Source organism: Loxodonta africana, chromosome 6 (assembly GCF_030014295.1).
Source record: "Loxodonta africana isolate mLoxAfr1 chromosome 6, mLoxAfr1.hap2, whole genome shotgun sequence".
Classification (NCBI taxonomy): Eukaryota; Metazoa; Chordata; class Mammalia; order Proboscidea; family Elephantidae; genus Loxodonta; species Loxodonta africana.
Window position 1 is genome coordinate 1,876,248 of NC_087347.1, and position 22,310 is coordinate 1,898,557.

Sequence of the window (22,310 nt, forward strand, 5' to 3'; positions counted from 1 at the left end):
CTGCACCACACGTCCGTCTCCTGGAGACCCGGCTCTGGAGGATGGGGAGGGGCTGGTCTTCCTTTCCCCCCATCACTTCACCTCCCTGCTCCACCCACCCGATACAGACCCTGCAGCAGACAGCCTCCCGGCACATCAGCTCTCCACCCACCTCAGGGTTGGTCAGGGCTCCTTTTGGGGTCTCAGGACACGGTGGCCAAAGGACTCACGTGTGCGGATGAGCGCCACCACAGGCCGGCTGATGTCGTTCTTGTTGTTGGCGTTACGCTTGACAGAGAATACGGAGATGCTGTAGGCCCGACCGGCTGCCAGGGCTCGCAGCTGGTGGGCCGAGCGGCCACGGTCCACGAAGTCTGTGCGGCGGAAGGCACCATCGGCTGGGGTGTAGGTGACCGCGTAGCCATCCAGCATCTGCTGGGCTGCCGGGCCGTCGGGCGGGAGCCAGGAGATGGACAGCCCGCTCTCCTCTACACGCTCCACCTTGAGGCCCGTTGGCGGGAGGAGCTCTTCAGGGTACCAGCCGAACAGGGGGGCGTGGTCAGCTGTGGTAGAAGCCTGGTCCCCCAGGCAGGCATCCCTAGCCGCTACTGGGCCTGGGGACGCTGGGTGAGGGGGATGGGACCCTCTCATCACCCCAAGTGGGCTGTTCCCCGGTCCGCCTATGTGCTTTCTGAGGGGAGGTTCCCACACCCACATCTGTGGCCGAGAGCAGTGCTCACCTGGGGACCGCAGCCCCACCCTCCCTGCTCATGGCAGTGGGGGGAAGGGGCACCACGTGCGGTGCTGTGCCTCACCTTTGGCACAGTCCTTGCCCGTGTAGCCCACTTTGCAGGTGCAGCTGTGGGATCCGTTGCTGGCCAGGCAGTACCCGTGGCCCCCACAGGGGCTGGAGAAGCAGGGATCACTTGCTGTGGGGACGGTGCGGGGGAGCATTGTGAGTGCTGGAGGCAGCTCACCAGGTGCCCCCACCCCACCGGGTCCTTGATCCTGGGTGTGCTGGGTCCTCCTGCTCTGCGGCTCTGTGGGGTGGCAGGGTCACCTTGGTGGGTGCAGTGATGCTGGCACTGGTCAGCACTTGCTGGGCAGTGGGGAGGAGGGCACGCAGTTGTGCCCTCCTCCAGGGGTGGGCGGTCGCCTTGGTGCCCTGGCAGAGGGCGATTTGGGGTGCTGTGAGCACAGCGTGGGCAGGGGGTGCGAAGCTTGGCCAGCCTCTTCGGAGCACCACAGCTGGGGGTGAGGGGCCAGGCCTGATCTCCCTTGTTCTTGCTGTCGCCTCAGCAAACACTTGTAACAACTAGTGAGTCCTCTGGGTGGGCTGGCGGCAGCAGCCCCTTGTCACTGTCAGCACCTGGCTCTCCAGGTGGGCGGGCGATGGTGAGCCCCTGGGTCCCTCATCACTGTCAGAGCCCTAAGCCTCTGTGCTCACAGTGAGGTGGGGACCCCACCTCCCAGCCTGGCGGCTGAGTGAAGCGATCTGGCCCCGCGCGCCCCCAGGCTGGTGCAATGAGACTATAGTACTGGGAAGTCTTCAGGTGTCCTCCCAGAGGGTTGCAGCCACATGGATGGCCTCTGGCCTTTCCCCAGCCCTCACCCCCACTAGCCGACCCCGTCTAGCAGCCCATCCCCTGCGGGCAGTGTCTTTCCTAACACTGAGCGCCATTCTGACTGCACGTAGCTCTGTATCCGTCTTATGCTGCATTGCGCCAGTTTGTTTCACCCTCGGATTGCAGTTATCTGTGACCCGTTACTCAGCTCCATTGTACTGGATGGCCTTTACACCGTGGCAGCCTGTTCTGTGGAGCTGAGCTCACAGGAGCCGAGTTCCGGCCTGAGCCATGCCGCCCTTGTGGTTGGCCCAGCATAGTGGCGTTGGGGCTCAGAGTGGGGAGGGCAGCGTTTCCCTCCACCTCAGCTCCTGCCCACCCTGCGGGTAGGGGGACAGAGAAGTGCAGAGGGGCTGGAAGGACAGCGGGGCCTGAAAGGGGCCGTCACAGGGGGCCAGATGGGCGAGGGCCAGGAAGGGGTCTCAGGACGAGCAGGTGAGCAAGCGGCTGGCCTGCGTCCTCCTGCCCTACCTGTCTCGCAGTGGTAGCCGAAGAAGCCCTCAGGGCAGACACATAGGTAGGCCCCACCATCATTCTCACACGCACCTCCGTGCTGACAGGGGCTGGAGTCGCAGGCATCCACCTCTGGAGAACACCCAGAGAGCCGAAGAGTCAGCACCTCGCAGGGGCGGGGGGCCGCAGGGGGTCTGGGGGAGGGAGGAGAGGAGAGCGGGAAGAAGGGAGGGGAGGCGAGAAACAGACCAGGAGGGCGGGGCAGGAGGTGCCCCGGGCGTGCTTATGGGTGGGACTAGACAGCAACCTGCCTCCCTCCCTGGTTCCCTCTGGGCTCCCTCTCCAGGCAGCCTGCCCCGCAGGAGTGCAGGGTCCCCTCCCCTGAGGCCCAGGCTCTGTGTGTATAGAAAACACACTTGGAGCACCCAGGGTGTTGGGGTGTCCCAGGGCACTGGAAGGTGTGAGTTGGGGGCCAGCTGCAGGCAGGGGCCCACTGAGGGAGCCCTTACCTGTCTCACAGTGGACCCCGAGGAACCCTGTGGGGCACTGGCAGAGGAAGGCCCCTGGGAGGTCCCTGCAGGAGCCCCCGTTCTGACAGGGCTGTGCTGCACACTCGTCAGTCTCTGCAGACAGGACACAAGGCTGCCCACACATCCCCACCACCTGCAGGGACTGGCCTCCCACATGCCTGGCTGGAGCCCACCCAGCCCAGGCTGCCTACACACCCTGCCTGATGGCCCAGGCTTGGGGTCTGGTCGCATGGCTTAGAGCCCTAGGAAGGCATGAGGGCCTGGCATGGGGGGCCCCCTCCCTCCCTGCCTCACGACTCTTTCTCGGAGGCCAGAGTTGGCTGGAGGCAGCAGGAATGGTCTGAGGTCAGCCCAGTGCCCAGCCTGCAGTCCCAGGCAGACCGGCACGAGGAGAGCTGTGGCTGGCCATAATGCCATGGAGACCTGAGGCCCTTCCCCAGCTGCCTATGCCTACCCTGCGGGCCGTGGCCAGCAAGGGCCGGGACTCACCCTGCTCACAGTGGATGCCTTCATACCCTGTGCTGCAGAGGCACAGGTATCCCGAGACGCCATCCTTGCAGGAGCCCCCATGCAAGCAAGGCTGAGACTGGCACTCATTGACTTCTGCAGGGGGTCAAGCCGGGAGGGAAGCAAGGTGTTGATTATCAGGGGCAGTGGCTCGAGGCCAGGCTCAAATGAACACAAATTAGTTTTGTTTTAAGGAGTCAATTAAACAGAAATACCCATTGCTGTCGAGTAGATTCTGACTAATAGCGACCCTATAGGACAGAGTAGAACTGCCCCATAGAGTTTCCAAGGAGTGGCTAGTGGATTCGAACTGCTGACCTTTTGGTTAGCAGCTGAGCACTTAACCACTGTGCTACCAGGGCTCTATTTCCTCTAACAGGAATCAGGAGACTCTTTGTCCCAGGGTTCTCTAGATGCGGCCTGTGTTGTTTGTCCCTCTGTAACTATGTAGTGTTCTGGGCAGGCTCCCTCTCTACTGGAGGGCTTCACAGGGTGCGCCCAGCCTGCCACAGTCAGCACGCAGCCTGCCGCGGTCAGCACGCAGCCTGCCGCGGTCAGCACCCAGCCTGCCGCGGTCAGCTTAGGTACACCTCTCTGTGGGGTACGGAACACCTGGGATTGTGCGGGCTCTTCTACGTCTCCCTTTTCAGCCCTCAATAAGTCCTGCTTTACTTGACCACATGTTGTATTAGAGGTGTGGATGTCATGTTACTTTTATCCAGATAAGGAAGTATGTTTTATTCTGTTTGCGAAGAATTTATGAACGTTACCAAATGCACTGTCTGCGTTTATTGAGAGTCTTACATGGTTTTTTCTCCTATAATCGGTTAATGTAGTAGATTTTGTAACATCATACTGTCCTTGCAACCCTAACATGGTGCATATCATCTTCATAGACTGTTAGACTGCTGTTGTCAGGTGCCGTCCAGTCAGTTCCGACTCATAGCTACCCCGTGCACAACAGAGGAAACACTGCCCGGTCCTGCCCCAACCTCACAATCGTTGTTATGCTTGAGTACATTGTTGCAGCCACCATTAGACTAATTTTTTTTTATTTCTGCATCTATGTTCATGTGCTTATTGGACCCATAATTTTCCTTTTTTCTACTGTCTCTATCTGGTTTTGGTATCAAGTTATACTAACCTCAGAGAGTAGGTTGGCACATACTTTTTATTTTCTACTCTCTAGAAGAGTTTGGACAATACTGAAATGATCTGTTTCTTGGTAGTTTGGTAGGATTTACCTGTAAAGTCATCTGGGCCTGGTCTTTCTTTGTGAGAAAACGTTTTAACCGCAGCCTCAGTTTCTCTAAATAGTTAACAGGGTTATGCGGGCTTTCTATTTTTCCTTGAGTCACTTTTGGTCACTTATATTTTTCTATGAATACTATGTTCCTTTCTTCTAAGGTTTTAAATTTATTTGTATAGAGTTGTTGGTAATATTCCTTTATCCTTTTAGTCTCTGCTGTATCTGTAGTTATGTCCCCTTTTCATTTTTAAAGGTTTTTATTTTTGCTCTTTGTTTTTTTGATGAGTCTTGATGGAGGTTTGTCTGTTGTATTATGCTCTTCAAATAATTAATTATACCTTTGTTGACCTTTTTTTTAATCTATCCTTGATTTCTGTTTCATTAAATACAGCTCTTTATTGCTTTTCCTTTTATTTTCCTTAGTATCATTTCTTAATTTCTGGAGTCAGAAATGTGGCTCATTAATTTTGAACTTCTCTTCTTTCCAACATGGGTATCTAAAGGTATAATTTCTCACAAAACACTGCTTTTCCTGCATCACACATGGTTTGATGTATAAAGTGCTTATTATTATTTATTTAAAAATATGTTTATATACGATCCAGCAATCCCACTCCATGGAATATATCCTAGAGAAATAAGAGCCTTTACATGAACAGATGTATGCACACCCATGTTCACTGCAGCACTGTTTACAAAAGCAAAAAGGTGGAAGCAGCCAAGTTGCCCATCAAAGGATGAATGGATAAATAAATTATGGTATATTCACACAATGGAATATTACACATCGATAAAGAACAGTGATGAATCTGTGACACATTTCATAACATGGAGGAACCTGGAAGGCATTATGCTGAGTGAAATTAGTTGCAAAGGGACAAATATTGTATAAGACTACTATTATAAAAACTCGAGAAGTAGTTTAAACAGAGAAGAAAATATTCTTTGATGGTTACATGCGGGGGAGGGAGGGGGGATGAAGAGGGGTATTCATTAATTAGATAGTAGATAAGATCTACTTTAGGTGATGGGAAAGACAACACACAATACAGGAGAGGTCAGCACAACTGGACTAAACCAAAACAAAAATTTCCTGAATAAACTGAATGCTTCAAAGGCCAGCATAGCAGGGGTTCGGGGACCATGGTTTCAGGGGACATCTAAGTCAACTGGCATAATAAAATCTATTAAGAAAACATTCTACATCCCACTTTGGAGAGTGGCGTCTGGGGTCTTAAACGCTAGCAAGCAGCCATCTAAGGTGCATCAATTGGTCTCAACCCACCCAGAGCAAAGGAGAATGAACACCACCAAGGATACAAGGTGATTATGAGCCCAAGAGACAGAAAGGGCCGCATGAACCAGAGACTACATCAGCCTAAGACCAGAAGAGCTAGATGGTGCCTGGCTACAACTGATGACTGCCCTGACGGGGAACACAACAGAGAACCCCTGAGGCACCAAGAGAGCAGTGGGATGCAGACCCCAAATTCTTGGAAAAAGACCAGACTTAATGGTCTGACTGAGACTAGAAGGACCCTGCTGGTCATGGCCCCCAAATCTTCAATTTAGCTCAAGACAAGAACCATTCCCAAAGCCAGCTCTTCAGACAGGGATTGGACTGGACAATGGGATAGACAAAGATGCTGGTGAAGAGTGAGCTTCTTGGATCAAGTAGACACATGAGACTATGTGGGCAGCTCCTGTCTGAAGGGGAGATGAGAGCGTAGAGGGGATCAGAAGCTGGAGGAATGGACACGAAAAGAGAGAGTGGAGTGAGGGAGTGTGCTGTCTCATTAGGGGGAGAGCAATTAGGAGTATATAACAAGGTGTATATAAATTTTTGTATGAGAGACTGACTTGTAAACTTTCACTTAAAGCGCAATAAAAATTTTAAAAAATATATTTTTGTCCATTATGATTTCTTTTTTGACCCACAATTATTTAAAAATAACTTTAAAAACTCCAAACGTGGAGATTTAAGAATTTATTTTCTTAGTAGTAACTAAATTATGTTCAGAGAGTGAGAACTGCATGGTTCCTAATCTTTTACATTTGTCAAAAAGGCTTGCTTTACGGCCAAACACCTTATCAGTTTTTGTAAAAGAGTCCACTGAGCTTGAGAAGCATTTGTCTTCGCTAAGTGCTGGGTGCAGAATTCTACATGCATCGACTTGACAGTAATGGTTTGTTTTTTTGGTTTTTATCCAGTAGCTCAGGCTGTTAATTGTGTTGTTCAAATTGTCTGTCTTTCCTGTTTTTTGGGGACTCCTTAACCTGCCATTAATTGAGAGAGGTGGTTTTAAGTTTTCGCTGTTACGATGGATTTGTCATTTTCTTCCATCGTCTGTTAATTTTTGCTTTAGATTAGGGCTGTTGTGTTAGATACTTGAACGTTGATAACGATTGTATTGCTGAACTGAACCATTTATCACTAAGAGTAACGCCCCGCATCCTGAATGGCTTGTTTCTGTCTTACAGCCTATTCTCTCTGGCTTGTTTTAGCCTTGCAGTCTCTTTTCCCTGGCAGTGACATTTCTACACCAGTTTTATTTTGGTTTGTAGCCACCTGATAAATTTTTTTCCATACTTTTACTTCCATCTTTCTATGGGGTAGGGGTGCTGAACCCTGATCTTTCTGACTCTGCCCTGGGTCCCACCAGCTATGCCCGCCCCGCCCTCGACCCAAGAGTCACCGTGGCACTGGGGAGGCTCGCTCCAGACCCCCTGCAGCTGGCAGACACGGGTGTGGTTGGGGGCACTCAGGATGTAGCCGTGGTCGCACGAGTAAAGGGCCACTGCGCCTGGTCGGGTGCCGTTGAAGCGCAGTGTGGCGTGCTCCACCTCCTCGGGGGGCCCACAGTCCACCTCTGCAGGAGCACAGCACCATTTGCCTGGGGCCTCCCCCTACTCCCCACCCTTCCCTCAGGGCTCTGCAGGTGGGGGTGCCCTGAATGCACCATGGGACGACTGCCTGGGACCCCTGCCCCCACCTGTGTGTGCCCCCACACTGCCCTTCCCACAGAGCTCTGCAGGTGGGTGCCCTGACTTCGGGCATTGGTTGCCCCAGGCCTCCTTCCTTTCTCTCTGGCCAGCCCTGCCTGCCCCCCCACAGGGATGAGGACAGCATGTGGTGGGTCCCGTCCTCCACTGCACCCATATGCTTGGTGCTCACCTGCCTGGCACCGGCGTCCAGTGAACCCTGCTCGGCAGCGGCAGGAGAAATCTGTGCCCAGGTTCTCGCAGGTGGCCCCGTTCAAACACGGGCTCCGGAAGCAGGGGGAGGGGGCTGCAGGGATACGGAGAGTCAAGGTGCCGGCCGGGCCCCGCCCGCCTCCCCTTCCCTGGCCAGCATTGTGCGCCCTCACCGGTCTCGCAGTGGCGCCCGGAGAAGCCCGGCGGGCATTCACACTTGTACTTGCCGATGTAGTGGAAGCAGGTGCCGCCGTTGTGGCAAGGGGCCGAGGCGCATGAATCCGGCTTCCCTGGGGCAGAGTGTGCAGGTCAGGGCTGCCCCCACCCACCCATGGCCACCCTGCAGACCGTGACACCCCCAGCAAAACCGCCTCCACGAGGACCTTCACAGACGCCGTCTGTCACCCCCCTCACTCCACCCAGGCCAGTCTGGTGCCTGCCCCTGCCCCGTGGGGACATACCGATCTCACAGTGCCTCCCGGTGAAGCGGTAGGGGCAGCTGCAGTGGTACTCGCCACCCGCCTCCTTGCACGTGCCCCCGTTCCGGCAGGGCCCGGAGCTGCACAGACGTGGTCTGACTGTGGAGGAGAGAGACAAAGAGGGACAGACAGAGGGACAGAAAGAGAAACGGGGAGAGAGGGACAAGAGGCAGAGAGAGAGACAGGGCGGGGGGCGGGTGAGCAAGGACCAGCCTCCCCTCCCAGAAGAGCCCACGATGCTCCACTGGGGCCTTCCTAGTCCTGGGCACTTGGTGGTCTCTACAGACCCAGGCCCAGCTTCCACAGCTGGTCACCTGCGGCCAGGGAGCAAGGGGCAAAGCCAGCCGATCTCAAACATGGTGAAGACAGTCGTATTAAAAGTAGAATTTAGTGTAATGATTCTAAATCGTGTTGGACACATACTGAGCAGGAGCTCAAGCAAAGCAGGAGGGAGGCCTGTGTCACCACACACCAGAGCAGGGACCACTGCCGTTAAATGGGAGGCTCTGGCCGCGAGACTAGCAGACCCAGCGGTGTACCAGGCAGAGCTCAGAGCTCAGAGAAGGTGGGCAGTGCCTGTCAACTGAGCCCCAGGCTTCCCGGGCGGCGGCCGCTCTCCAGGGTGCTGACGCGCCGCGGGTGGGGGTGGGGGCAGCCGCCGCACCTTTCTCACAGTGCTTGCCGTGGAAGCCGCGCGGGCACTCGCACGTGTAGGAGTCGTCATGGGCGTCACAGGAGCCTCCGTTGAAGCAGGGGTCTGAGTCACAGGGCGAAGGCAGGGCTGGGGGAGGGGGGCAGAGGGTGGTCCTGGAGCACGTGCCCTCCCGAACAGGCGGCAGGCACTGGCTACAGGCACCACGCCTGCCGGCCCGTCCTGCTGTCCCGTCTGGAACCAAGGCCACTTGAGTAGGCTCTGTGGGCCCGCTCCTTCTCATGCCAGGGTCTCTCGTGATTCTTGCAGAGCTCACCCTCCCTCTTCCTGCCATCATGGCCATTATCATTCATAGTTGCACTTTACATAAACCAAACCCAAACCTGCTGCCCTTGAGTCAATTCCGACTCATAATGACCCTATAGGACAGAGTAGAGAACTGCCCCACAGAGTTTCCAAGGAGCACCTGGTGGATTCCAACTGCCAGCCTTTTGGTTAGCAGCCGAACTCTTAACCACTGCGTCACCAGGGTTTCCACATACCACGGAGGCAATCGGTATTAACTGATATTAATTATTAACAGATAAACATTACACTTATTTAACTGTTGTTCTTAGCTGCTATCAAGCCGGCCCCTGACTCACGGTTATCTCAGCACAGCGGCACAGGACCCCTGTGACACACAAGGTTCTCATTGCCTGGTTTTCAGAAGGAGATCGCCAGGCCTTCCTTCCTCATGTTTTAGTCTGGGAGCTCCGCTGACACCTGCTCAGCATCCTAGCAACACAGGAGTCTCCACTGACAGAGGGCTGGTGCCTGCACCTGATGTTCATGGGCCCAGGTCTCCCAGGGAGGCAAGGATTCTGCCACTGAGCCACCATGGCCCTTTTATACTTAATTACATAGTTACATACTATACCTACTAATTATGTTCCTAGGTGGTGCAAACAGGTAAGTGTTCTGCTGCTAACCAAAAGGTTAGTCTTGAACGAGGCCTGGTGGTCTACTTCTGAACAATCAGCCACTGAAAACCCTATGGAGCACAGTTCTGCTCTGACACAGGTGGGGTCCCCATAAGTTGATTTTTTATTGCTAATTACCATACTAGCTTATGCTAGGGGCTCAGGAAAAGCCCACACGGCCTTTCACACTTTCCACAGAGCTTCTCCACCGTGAGCATATGCTCCAGCCCCTTTGCCGATGGTGACAGTGGCTCAGGGATTTGCACGTTCTGGCTGCGTATCGGCAGGGATGCCAGGAGAAGCCCCTGATTCCAGAGCCCCCATCCAGTTCCCCCAGAAACACCCTGTCCCTGGTGCCTGACTGTGCCTGCTACACTCACAGTGGCTGGCGTTGTGGTCCGTGTGGCAGACGCAGAGGTAGCTCCCAGCGTACTCCATGCAGTAGCCCCCATCCGGGCACTGGGTGTTCATGTTGCAGGGTGTGGCCGTGACTTCTGCAGAGAAGAGGAGCCCCACCCCACATCCCACGTGTCTCCGGGGACTCGTGTCCCAGGACCCAGGACCCCCACAGGGGCGGCCAGGTACAGGCACAGTGTGGCTGATGCCCTGCTGGGGTGGGGGTCACGCGAGACAGTGGCCGAGGGTCTGGACCTGCAGTGTGGACCAAGGCCCAAGGCCCAAGCCCCATTTGCTCACTTGCTGGTCCACCTGTCTGTCTGCCTGCCCATCCATACCAGTTATGGGGACGCTGAGGGACAGGGCAGGAAGGGCCCCTCCTCCAGTCTGGCCACCTACCAAATTCACAGAGGAGCCCGAAGAAGCCTGGGGGGCACTGGCAGAGGGTGGTGTTGGCGCCCAGGCACCTGCCTCCATTGCGGCATTCACAGTCGTCGGAGAGTCCTGCCACAGAGGGGGGCTCCCATGGGATGACCCCTCCTGCCCTGCTGCTGCCCACCTTCCCATAAAAACCCTGTGTCCACACCCTCTCACACACATACCTTCACATGGACATAACCACACCCACTTACACATGCAGGGCATGGCTGTGACTTCTGGCCCCACCCCACACCCCACGTGTCTCCTGGAGACCTCATGTCCCAGGACCCAGGGCTCCGACAGGCAGCCAGGTTCAGGCAGACTGTAGCTGGTGCCCTCCACACACACACTTGCACACACATACACATTTTTACATTTACACAGACATACACATTTTCACATAAACATACTTTCATGCATACTCTGAGGGGTGTTTGCACACACACACACATCTGCCTCCCTGACCCTCCTGCACACACATACACATTTTCAAATACACACACTTTCACACATACTCTATCTGGGGGATGTTTGCATGCACACATATCTGCCTTCCTGACCCTCTTGCACACACATACACATTTTCACATATACACACACTTTCACATATACTCTCTCTGGAGAGTGCACACACACGTATCTGCCTTCCTGACCCTAACTGAGTCTGCTGCCTACAGACAAGCCCTGGATCTCCTGCCCCAAGCCCCTCAGCCCTCAGAGCCCCAACCCACACGCACTCTCCCCACAGTTGAGGCCCACGAAGCCCCCAGGGCACTCGCATACGTAGCCCTGGTCAGCGTCCACACAGGTGCCCCCATTCTGGCAGGGGGCCGAGAGGCAGGCATCAGGCTCTGGGTGAATTCCTGCAAGAAACACAGCAGGCAGTGGTCACTGGTCGCCCAGGGCAGAGCCTGGGGAGGGTGGGGCCCGAGGACTGGAGGGGCTGGATTCCTGCCCAGCCCTCCCTGCACCTGGCAAGGTCTTAGCTGGTGCCCTCAGGGCCAGGAGGAATTAAAGATGGAGGCCTGTTTTTGGAACCCAGCTTAGAGCTGCCCCTCACCCCGATCTCTGTCACTGGGCCCTTCCTGGAACAGAAGGAGGAGCAGGAGCAAGAAGGGGGCTCACAGTATGCCCCAAAGGGCCTGCCGTAGGCTGGGGCGCTCCAAGCTTCGGACAAACGCCTCTATTAGTACAGTATTTGGGATTTTCCAGATAACTTCCTGTTGTGATTTCTGGTTTGATTTTTCTGTGCTTGTAGAGCGGTCATTTTAAATGGACTCGTCCCGATTTTATGGCCCACCGGATGGTTTGTCCAGTTGGATGGGCCCATGCACTTGACAAGAACGTGTATATAAATGTCATCAGGCCACGTTGGCCCCCAATGCTGGTCACATCTCCTGTATCCTGCTGACTCCTGCCCGTGTCACGTCTCCTGTATCCTGCTGACTCCTGTCCGTGTGCTCTGTGAGTCACTGAGGGTGGCGCTGACGTTGCCAGTATTGACTGTGGCGCTGCTTCTCCTGGCCGTTGGGCCTGTCTCTGCTGCGTATTTTGAGCACCTGTTAGCAGGTAGGATGAGCTGGCCCCTTGGTCGTTACGAAAGGTCCCTCTTAATTTCTGGTAATGTTCCTTATCCTTAGGTTTAATTTGTTTGATATTAATATAGCCACTCAGCCTTCTTTTGATTAGTGTTTGCCAACCTATGACTTTTTTAATTTTTTGCTTTATATACTTCTAAAATTTCTTTTAAGTCAATATAACAGTAAAATTGGCTTTGTGTGGTGTACAGTGATATGAATTTTGACACGTGTACACATCTGTGTAACCACCACCACAATCAGAATGTGTCACAGATCCATCGCCCCAAAGACTCCCTTCTTCTGTCTTGTCAGAGTTGCACACTCCCCCCACTACTGAGCCCCTGGCAGCCACCCATCTGTTCTCCATCAGTTTAGCTCTGTCCTTCAAGAATGCCATGAACATGGGGGCATACACTATGTTATCCTCTGAGATGGGCTTTTTCACTCAACATGATACATTAGAGATCCACCCTGGTTCTTGTGTCAATAAGACTGAGTAAGGAGTCCATGTATGGCTGTACTGGGGTTTATCCGTTCACCCCGTGAAGGACACCTGGGTTGTTCCCAGTTTATCCATTCACCACGTGAAGGACACCTGGGTTGTTCCCAGTTTATCCGTTCACCTGGTGCAGGACACCTGGGTTGTTCCCAGTTTATCCGTTCACCCAGTGAAGGACACTTGGGTTGTTTCCAATTTATCTGTTCACCTGGTGAAGGACACCTGGGTTGTTCCAGTTTATCCGTTCACCCGGTGAAGGACACCTGGGTTGTTTCCAATTTATCCGTTCACCTGGTGAAGGACACCTGGGTTGTTCCAGTTTATCCGTTCACCACGTGAAGGACACCTGGGTTGTTGCCAGTTTATCCGTTCACCCGGTGAAGGACACCTGGGTTGTTTCCAGTTTATGCGTCCACCACGTGAAAGACACCTGGGTTGTTCCCAATTTATCCGTTCACCACGTGAAGGACACCTGGGTTGTTCCCAGTTTATCCATTCACCACGTGAAGGACACCTGGGTTGTTCCCAGTTTATCCGTTCGCCCAGTGCAGGACACCTGGGTTGTTCCCAGTTTATCCGTTCACCCGGTGCAGGACACCTGGGTTGTTCCCAGTTTATCCGTTCGCCCAGTGCAGGACACCTGGGTTGTTTCCAGTTTATCCATTCACCCGGTGAAGGACACCTGGGTTGCTTCCAGTTTATCCGTTCACCCGGTGAAGGACACCTGGTTTGTTTCCAGTTTATCCGTTCACCACGTGAAGGACACCTGGGTTGTTGCCAGTTTATCCGTTCACCCGGTGAAGGACACCTGGTTTGTTTCCAGTTTATCTGTTCACCACGTGAAGGACACCTGGTTTGTTTCCAGTTTATCTGTTCACCACGTGAAGGACACCTGGGTTGTTGCCAGTTTATCCGTTCACCCGGTGAAGGACACCTGGGTTGTTCCCAGTTTATGCGTCCACCACGTGAAAGACACCTGGGTTGTTCCCAACTTATCCGTTCACCACGTGAAGGACACCTGGGTTGTTCCCAGTTTATCCATTCACCACGTGAAGGACACCTGGGTTGTTCCCAGTTTATCCATTCACCACGTGAAGGACACCTGGGTTCCCAGTTTATCCGTTCACCTGGTGCAGGACACCTGGGTTGTTCCCAGTTTATCCGTTCACCCAGTGAAGGACACTTGGGTTGTTTCCAATTTATCTGTTCACCTGGTGAAGGACACCTGGGTTGTTCCCAGTTTATCCGTTCACTCCGTGAAGGACACCTGGGTTGCTTCCAGTTTATCCGTTCACCCGGTGCAGGACACCTGGGTTGTTCCCAGTTTATCCGTTCACCCGGTGCAGGACACCTGGGTTGTTCCCAGTTTATCCGTTCACTCCGTGAAGGACACCTGGGTTGCTTCCAGTTTATCCGTTCACCCGGTGAAGGACACCTGGGTTGTTTCCAGTTTATCCGTTCACCCGGTGCAGGATGCCTGGGTTGCTTCCAGTTTATCCGTTCACCCGGTGCAGGACACCTGGGTTGTTCCCAGTTTATCTGTTCACTCCGTGAAGGACACCTGGGTTGTTCCCAGTTTATCTGTTCACTCTGTGAAGGACACCTGGGTTGTTCCCAGTTTATCTGTTCACCCGGTGAAGGACACCTGGGTTGCTTCCAGTTTATCCGTTCACCCGGTGCAGGATGCCTGGGTTGTTCCCAGTTTATCTGTTCACTCCGTGAAGGACACCTGGGTTGTTCCCAGTTTTGGGCAGTTATGAATAGATGTGCTATAAACATTCATGTACAGGTTTCTGTGTGAATGTAGTTTTCATTTCTTTAGGGCTAATACGTAAGGGTAGGATTGCTGGATCATATTGTAAGTATATGTTTAACTTTATTTTTAAAAATGCCAAAATGTTTTCAGAGTGACCAAACTGTTTTAAATTCCCACGAGCAATGCATGAGAGTTCAATTGCTCTGCATTCTCGCCAGGTAGGTTTTTTTTTTTTTTTTTCCTGTCATTCTGATAAGCTTGTAGTGGCATCTCATGGTAAGCTTAGTTTACATTTCACTAAACGCTAACGATGGGGGCAAGTAAGTCTGAACAGCTGTGCCTCCTTGCTTCCCATATGTCCTCTTTGGTGAAGCATCTGTTCAGGTCTTTTGTCCATTTTTTAACTGGGTTGTTTATTTTCTTACCATTGAGATTTGAGAGTTCTTTATATTCTACATACAAGACCTTTGCTGGACACGAGTTTTGTAAACATTTTCTTCCAGTCTGTAGCTTGTCATTTCATTTCTCTCAACCATGATTTTCGCAGGCAAAAGTTTTTAAAAGTTTAAAAATTTTCTGATGAATTCCAGTCTATCGATTTTTCCTTTTTATGGGTCGTGATTTCGGTGTTGTATCTGTAACATTTCTGCTGAACCCCAGGTCACGAAGACTATTTTCCGTGCTCTTTACATTTCCCACTAGGTCTATGATCCATTTTGAATTAATCTTTGCACAAGGCGTAAGGTTTAGGTTGAGGTTCCCCTTTGCTTTGTTTTTGCTGTTGTTAGGTGCCATCCAATCAGTTCTTACCCATAGTGATTCTGTGTACAACTAAACAAAACAAAACCCTGCCGGGTCCCACGCCATCCTCACACACACTGCTATGTCTGACCCCATTGATGCAGCCATTGTGGCCGTCCATCTCATTGAGCATCTTCCTCTTTTTTGGTGACCCTCTACTTTACCAAGCATGATGTCCTTCTCCAGGGACTCATCCCTCCTGATAACATGTCCAGAGTATGTGAGACATAGTCTCACCATCCATGCTTCTAAGAAGCATTCTGGCTTTACTTCTTAGAAGACAGATTTGTTTGTTCTTCTGGCAATCCGTCATATATTCAATATCCTTCACCAACACCATAATTCAAAGGCATCAATTCTTCACTCTTCCTTATTCATGTCCAGCTTTGCAAGCATATGATGTGAGTGAAAATACCATGGCTTGGGTCAGGCGCACCTTAGTCCTCAAGATGACATCTTTGCTCTTCAACACTTTGAAGAGGTCCTTTGCAGCAGATTTACCCAATGCAATGCATCTTTTGATTTCTTGACTGCTGCTTCCATAGGTATTGATTGTGGATCCAAGTAAAATGAAATCCTTGACAACTTCAGTCTTCTCTCCGTTTATCATGATGTTGCTCATTGGTCCAGTTGTGAGGATTTTTGTTTTCTTTATGTTGAGGTGTAATCCATACTGAAGGCTGTGGTCTTTGATCTTCATCAGTAAGTGCTTCAAGACCTCCACTTTGAGCAGGCAAGGTTGTGACACCTAGATAACACAGGTTGTTAATGAGTCTTCCTCCGGTCCTTATGCTGTGTTCTTCTTTATGTAGTTTGACTTCTAGGAATGTGTGCTCAGCATACAGATTGAGCAAGTATGGTGAAAGGATACAACCCTGACACACACCTTTCCTGATTTTAAACCATGCAGTAGCCTCTTGTTCTGTTCCAACAGCTGCCTCTTGGTTTAAGTCCAGGTTCCTCAACTGAGTGTTCTGGAATTTCCATTATTCGAAATATTATCCATAATTTATTATGCATAATTTGTTTTGCATAAGAATGTCTTATTGTCCCAACACCATTTGTTGAAAAGACTGTCTTTTCTTCATTTAATTGCCTTTATGCCCTTTTCAAAAATCAGTTGACCATTGATGTCTTTCTCCTTTACTCCTAGGACTTTGATGGCACAAATTTTAGATCCTTTGATATTGCTCCTTGGGTCTCTGAGGCTGTTGACTTTTCTTAACATTTTTTGTCTGTTGTTGACGTAGCATAGTTTCTATTGATCGAGCTTCAGGTTCACTGACTCTTTCCTGTCACCTCCGTTCTGTTCTTGAGCCCATTCAGTAAGTTTCTGTATCGTTTATTGTGATTTTCATTTCTAAAAGATCTGTTTGGTTTTGCTTTATATTTTCTATTTCTTTGCTGAGCCTTTCTATATTTTCATTTGTTTAGGTGCATTCCCGCTTTTTGGAGCAATCTGTAATAACTTTGTCAGTGTCTCGGTCAGATAATTGCAGTATCTGTGCTTTTTTTAGAATCAGCATGTCTTGATTTTCTTTCCCTATGAGCATTGAGATTTTCCTGGTTCTGTGTAACCTGGGTGCTTATGAATTATATCTTACACATTTTCCATATCTTATGAGATTTGGGGTTTGCATCCTATGTTGATATTTTTGTTTAGCTGGAAGTCAACCTGGTTGAGTTAGGCCACAGGTTCCAATCCACCTTTTGTAGGTTTCAATGTCAGTTACATTTTCAAAGGCTTTGCCTTGCTCTTCAGATCTGACCCATGTGTGCACCCCCTAACAACCACTTAGGGCCAAGGTGGTGGTCTGCCCCATAGTTCACATCTCAATGTCTTTCGTGTGCTGTTTGGGATCAGATGGCACATGCCCACCTTGAGGGAGCTCAGGAGTTATAAACAACTTTATGGGTTTGCTGTCCCAAGACCCACCCTCTCCACAGTCTGCCCAGTACTCTCTAGTTCTCCCTTTGGGTCTTCTGGCCAGAAAGTTGGGGCTTTAATTGCTCCACCCTGCCACTTCTTACTTCCTGTGACTGTACCCATATCCGGGGCCAAGAGCTGTGAGGAGAGAAAAAGGAAAGACCAATAAGGCTTCTGTCTCCCTTTTGCAACCACCGCACCCCCAGCTGGAGAGGAAGATTTCCCTCCCTTGGCGTTTCAGGCACCCAAGGGCCCCCTCCTGCTGCCACCGTTGGCCCTGCTCCTTGAGCCTGATTAGAGGGCTTCTCCTGAAGCTCTCTGTCCATGCTGATGCTCACTTCCAGTTTGGGGGCTGTACGGAGTCCAGGCTGGGGGGGATACCAGAAGGGAAATAATGGGAAACTCACCGCCGGCCTGGGGGTACTTCCAGCTTTGTTCTTCCTCCCCAATCCACCTGCTACTGTTTACTTTTCAGAGTCCTCAGATAGCTATTGCATGCATTCTGTCCAGGATTTATAGCTGTATTCAGTGGGCAAGACAGGGTAGAGCAGCTTACTCCATGTTACCCAGAGCCAGGAACCCATTTTGTTACTTTACGATTATCCGCGTCTTTAGACAGTATGTAGTTGGGCCTTGCCTTTCATTTCAGCTTGACAGTCTCTGGCTTTTAGTTGGAGCGTTTAACCATTTACTTACATTTTAATGTAAATATCAATGTAGCTAAGTTACAACCTACCATTTCCTATTAGTTTTTTATTTGTCCCACTTTTTCCTTTTTCCCTGTCTTCTGGATTAATTCAGTGTTTTCAGGATTCCATTTTATCTCCATGATTAGGTTATTGACTATAGCTATTTTATTTTTTAGTGGTTGTTCTAGGATTTATAATGTACATTTTTAACTTATCACCAGCCACCTTCAAATGATATTACACCACTTCACGTATAATGTAAGAACCTTACAACATTATACTCCCTTCCTATATTTCATGCCAGGCAAACTACGGCCCACAGGCCAAATTTGACCTGCTGCCCATTTTTTTAAAATAAAGTTTTTTTGGAAGACAGACATGTCCATTCAGTGGTGTATAAGTATGGCTGCTTTCAGGCTACAATGGCAGAGTTGAGTATTTGCAACAGAGATCATATGGCTCGTAAAGCCAAAAATATTTACTCTGATCCTTTACAGAAAGTTTGCAGACTTCTGCTTTATGCTATTGGTGTCAGACATTTTATTTCTATACAAATTATAAACCCCACCATACAGTGTTGTTACTTTCCTTTAAGCAGTTATCTTTAAAGAGATTTTTAAAAATAAGAAAAAAAGTCTTATATTTACCTATATATTTGCCATTTCTACTATCCTTCATGCATTTGTGTAGATCCAGATTTTTATCTGGTATCATTTTTCTTCTGCCTAAAGAGCTTTCTTTTAACATTTTTTGTAATACAGGCATGCTGGTGGAATCTCTCAGCTTTCGCTTGCCTTAAAAAGTCTTTCTTTTGTCTTCATATTTGAAAGATAGTTTTGCTGAGTATAGACTTCTAGGTTGATAGATTTTTCTTCCAGTATATTAAAGCCGTTACTTCACTGTCCTCTGGCTTGCATTGTTTCTGATGAGAAGTCTGCTGTAATTTTTGTTTCTCTGTATGCAATGTTTCTGGACGCTTTCAAGATCTTCTCTTTATCGCTGGTTTTCAGCAATTTGATTGTAATGTGGTTTTGCGTAGCTTTTATGCCTTCATTGGATATGTTGGCTTTAGTTTTCATCAAATTTAGAAAAATTTTCAGCTATTATTTCTTCAAATACTTTTTCTGTCCCTCCTTTCCCATCCCTGGGGCTTCAAATACACATACATTAGACTGTGTGATATTGTCCCACAGGGCATCGAAACTCTGTTCAAATTTTTTGTCTTATTATCTGTGCTGCATATTAGATCATTTTTATATATAAGTTCATCAATGTTCTCTTCTACAGTCTCTTAACCTGCTGTTAATACCATCCAGTGTATTTTTTATTTTGGATATTATATTTTTCATCTCTAGAAGTTTCATATTTTAAAAATGTCTTCTATTTACCTCCTATTGTGGTAGGATAGGAGCCCTGGTGGCACAGTGGTTAAGCACTCTGCTGCTAACTGAAAGGTCGGCAGTTCAAACCCACCAGCCACTCTGTGGGAAAAAGATGTGTCAGTCTGCTTCCGTAAAGATTACAGCCTTGGAAACCCTGTTCTACTGTGTCCTGTAGGGTTGCTATGAGTTGGAACTGACTCGACAGCAGCAGGTTTGAGTTTGGGGATATTGTGGTAGAAGTGTCAGTTCTGTTGTTTTTCATTGTTTGCTCCCACTTGCATTATCGTCCTGTACAAAATATGGCTTCTTTGCAGGAATCTTTTGAAACTACATATCTGTTTTCTGATAAGAGTTTAGTTAAATACAATGGTATTTAAATAAGAATATGTAATCCACATACCTGGCCAAGATAAATCCACACACCTGGCCAAGGTGATCCATAACACATCACAGTGGTTTAAAAGCAACCAAACAGCTGATGTTGGCCCAGCCTCCCTAGGACACAGTCCCTGCACGTGGCCACCTGGCACAAAGGCCAGCAGAGAGGGAACATGTCCACCTGTATCTTCTTAAGTTTTCAGACTCAAATTAAGTCTGAGCAGCTTTTCTTGAGCATCTCCCTGGGAAGGAGCAGTCTGTGGTGCCTCTGCAGCTGCCACGGGTGGAGGCCTTTGGAAGTTAGGGCCAAAGTCGTCCTAGAGCCCTGTTTTTACACCAGGGCTGTAATCTCTATGATCTACCCAGTCATAACCAGCGTCTAAAAATGTGGAATAGAATAGAAAACAGTAGGTTTTGTCACATGCAGTGAAGTGATTCCCACAGCCCTTTCACTTGCATGGTGAGGGGTCGGAAGCAGGAAGGAAGGATGTCCAGAATCACCAGAGCTGGAAGAAGGGCTTGGGGTGTTGGCAGTCCGCCTCTGCATTTTACAGATGGGAGACCAAGGCCCAAAGAAGGGAGGGACTTGCTCAGCCCCCACAGCGTATCTGCAGTAGAACCAGGAGTAGAACGTTGGCCTTTTGATTCCTGTTGCCTGCAGCCAGGGGCTCAGGGGCAGGAAGGACTGGGCAGTGCGGGAAGGATAAAGACCTCCCACCCCCTGCTCCCTGAGACAGATGTGGGCGGAGCCGGGAGAGGGGGTGAGTGGCTGTGACATGGCCCACAGTGCCAGCCCACTGTCACCAAGGGAAGGCTCCAGGTGCATAGCTGGTTACCTGTCTCGCAGTGAGGACCCTCAAAGGGCCCTGCACACATGCAGGTGTAATTCCCCACCAGGTCAACACAGGAGCCTCCATTCAGGCACGGGCCAGAGCTGCAGTCGTCCACATCTGGGGGCCAGCAGGGTGTGAGATGGCCACCCCATGACAGGGGCCTCTCCCAGCATGCCCTCTCCCCTGCCCACCTCCCTGCTGAGGGTCGGCCACTCACCTGCTTCACAGGCTGCCCCCGTGTACCCAGCCCGGCACACACAAACCGGCATCCTGCCCTCCACCTGACACTGGCCGCCATTCTGACATGCTTTGGTATCACAGGGGGACTGTGCTATAAATGAAGAGTTGTGGAGAAGAATGTGACATTAAAGAACGGTGGGACAACTTCAGGAGGTGCAACATATGCACATGGGGCAGTGGTAGCTCAGTGGTAGCATTCTCGCCTTCCATGTGCAAGTCCCGGGTTCAATTCCTGGCCAGTGCACCTTAGGTACAGCCAACACCCATCTGGCAGCGGAGGCCTTAGATGCTGCTATGATGCTGAACGGGTTTCAGTGGCGCTTCCAGACTACGACAGACTAGGAAGAACGGCCTGGTGACCTACGTCTGAAAATCAGCCAATGAAAACCTTATGGATCAGAATGGTCTGATACACACTGATCATATGGACGGTGCGGGACTGGGCAGTGTTTTGTTCTGTTTTGCCCCCATCCTGGCCCGGTCCAGAATCCAGCACCAGCCTGTTCTAAGGCCTCAGCCCAGGTCAGAATGCCCAGGAGGCCCTGTGTTTGCTGTGGTCACATTTGTGTCCACTGGAACGGGATCATCTTTCAGAATCAGGGCTCCTGTTACCCTCAGGCCTCTCCGGGGCTGCTCACATCTGGTGCTGTACCCTCTGTGGCCCACACAGCTGGCCTGATGTTCCCTGGTGGGACAGGCCTTTCCCCAGGCCTCACCCTGTCCTGCACTAGTGGGGGCCACCAGGCTCAGGTGTTCTGCTTACCTGTCTCACAAGTAGGGCCCCCAAAGCTGGCTGGGCACTGGCAGCTGAAGCTGTTGACCCCATGTGTGCAGGTCCCGCCATTCTGGCATGGATGGGATGCACACTCATCCACATCTGAAAAACGGGATGCTGGAGCCTCAGAGGAGGGAACGGGCTTGGGGAGGCTCCCCCATGGAGGGGAGAAATCGGAGGCAGCGAGCCTGGTCCGGGGGTCCCCCTGAGGGTCCCGGCCTTGCCCTGGTGGTCTGCACAGACACGCTGACCATCACAGAGTCAGGCGCCTGTGGCTGACAGCCCGCGAGCTCCCACACCACCCACACCACGGGACCACGACTGTGACCACTGACTTCTCAGTGCCGCTGGCCCTGGCTACAGCGTTGCTCCCGAGCCAGCATGGCCAGACCCACCCGTGGTGGTCCCACGCTCACCCAGCTGGCAGTGCCGCCCTGTGAAGCCCGCCAGACAGGAGCAGGTGTACGAGGGGCTGCCTGTGACACAGTCGTCGATGCACTTGCCGCCATTGAGGCAGGGACGCAGGGTCAGGCACACAGAGGCTGCAGACACAGGGCCAGGTGTCACCACCCGAGGTCAGGAGAGGTGCTGCTCAGGCTCCCTCAGCCCACACGGATCCCAGGGACCCAGCTCTGCGACCAGGCGCACAGTGTGGGCGGGCACGTCCGCGGCCCGTGGGCAGCCAGGCAGCCCTGCCAGCGGAGGTGGACTTGTGTTTGGATGTCCTGCAGCACCGACTTCCTGGAGCTTTGATTCTGGTCCCAGGAGGAAGGCTCCCCCACACCATGTCAACCCGCAGCCCTTCCTTATCCCTTTAATCCTTCAACTCCAAACAGATCCCAGAAAATGGGAAGACAGTTCCCACAGGGCCAGTAAGGCAGAGGGAGATGGAGCACGGCACTGTGGGACAGCCCCCACGATGTGCAGAGGGATCCTGGGGCCGACCTGGAAGCTGTGGGCGGGGTGTGTGTGGTGGAGTGGACTCAGACCCTCCTGGCATTAA

The 22,310-nt window shown here is 51.4% G+C and overlaps 2 protein-coding genes across 2 annotated transcripts in view; one reads left to right on the forward strand and one right to left on the reverse strand.

Moving 5' to 3' along the window:
• The window catches only part of MTERF4 (mitochondrial transcription termination factor 4), a 35,499-nt gene extending 23,678 nt beyond the window's left edge, over window positions 1-11,821 (forward strand). The window contains exons 4-5 of the mRNA XM_064286383.1: window positions 10,110-10,212; window positions 11,706-11,821. Of these exons, the coding sequence (XP_064142453.1) occupies window positions 10,110-10,212; window positions 11,706-11,719 (117 nt within the window). The 3' untranslated portion in view covers window positions 11,720-11,821. The remainder of the gene's footprint in view (window positions 1-10,109; window positions 10,213-11,705) is intronic.
• SNED1 (sushi, nidogen and EGF like domains 1) overlaps window positions 1-22,310 on the reverse strand; it is a 79,262-nt gene that overhangs the window by 15,516 nt on the left and 41,436 nt on the right. The window contains exons 5-21 of the mRNA XM_064286384.1: window positions 21,724-21,849; window positions 21,296-21,409; window positions 20,510-20,623; window positions 20,296-20,409; window positions 11,185-11,310; window positions 10,427-10,531; window positions 10,012-10,125; window positions 8,682-8,798; window positions 8,000-8,116; window positions 7,712-7,828; window positions 7,519-7,632; window positions 7,040-7,213; window positions 3,077-3,190; window positions 2,567-2,680; window positions 2,076-2,189; window positions 795-908; window positions 210-506 (exon numbers count right to left, since the gene is read on the reverse strand). Of these exons, the coding sequence (XP_064142454.1) occupies window positions 210-506; window positions 795-908; window positions 2,076-2,189; window positions 2,567-2,680; window positions 3,077-3,190; window positions 7,040-7,213; window positions 7,519-7,632; window positions 7,712-7,828; window positions 8,000-8,116; window positions 8,682-8,798; window positions 10,012-10,125; window positions 10,427-10,531; window positions 11,185-11,310; window positions 20,296-20,409; window positions 20,510-20,623; window positions 21,296-21,409; window positions 21,724-21,849 (2,205 nt within the window). The remainder of the gene's footprint in view (window positions 1-209; window positions 507-794; window positions 909-2,075; window positions 2,190-2,566; window positions 2,681-3,076; window positions 3,191-7,039; window positions 7,214-7,518; window positions 7,633-7,711; window positions 7,829-7,999; window positions 8,117-8,681; window positions 8,799-10,011; window positions 10,126-10,426; window positions 10,532-11,184; window positions 11,311-20,295; window positions 20,410-20,509; window positions 20,624-21,295; window positions 21,410-21,723; window positions 21,850-22,310) is intronic.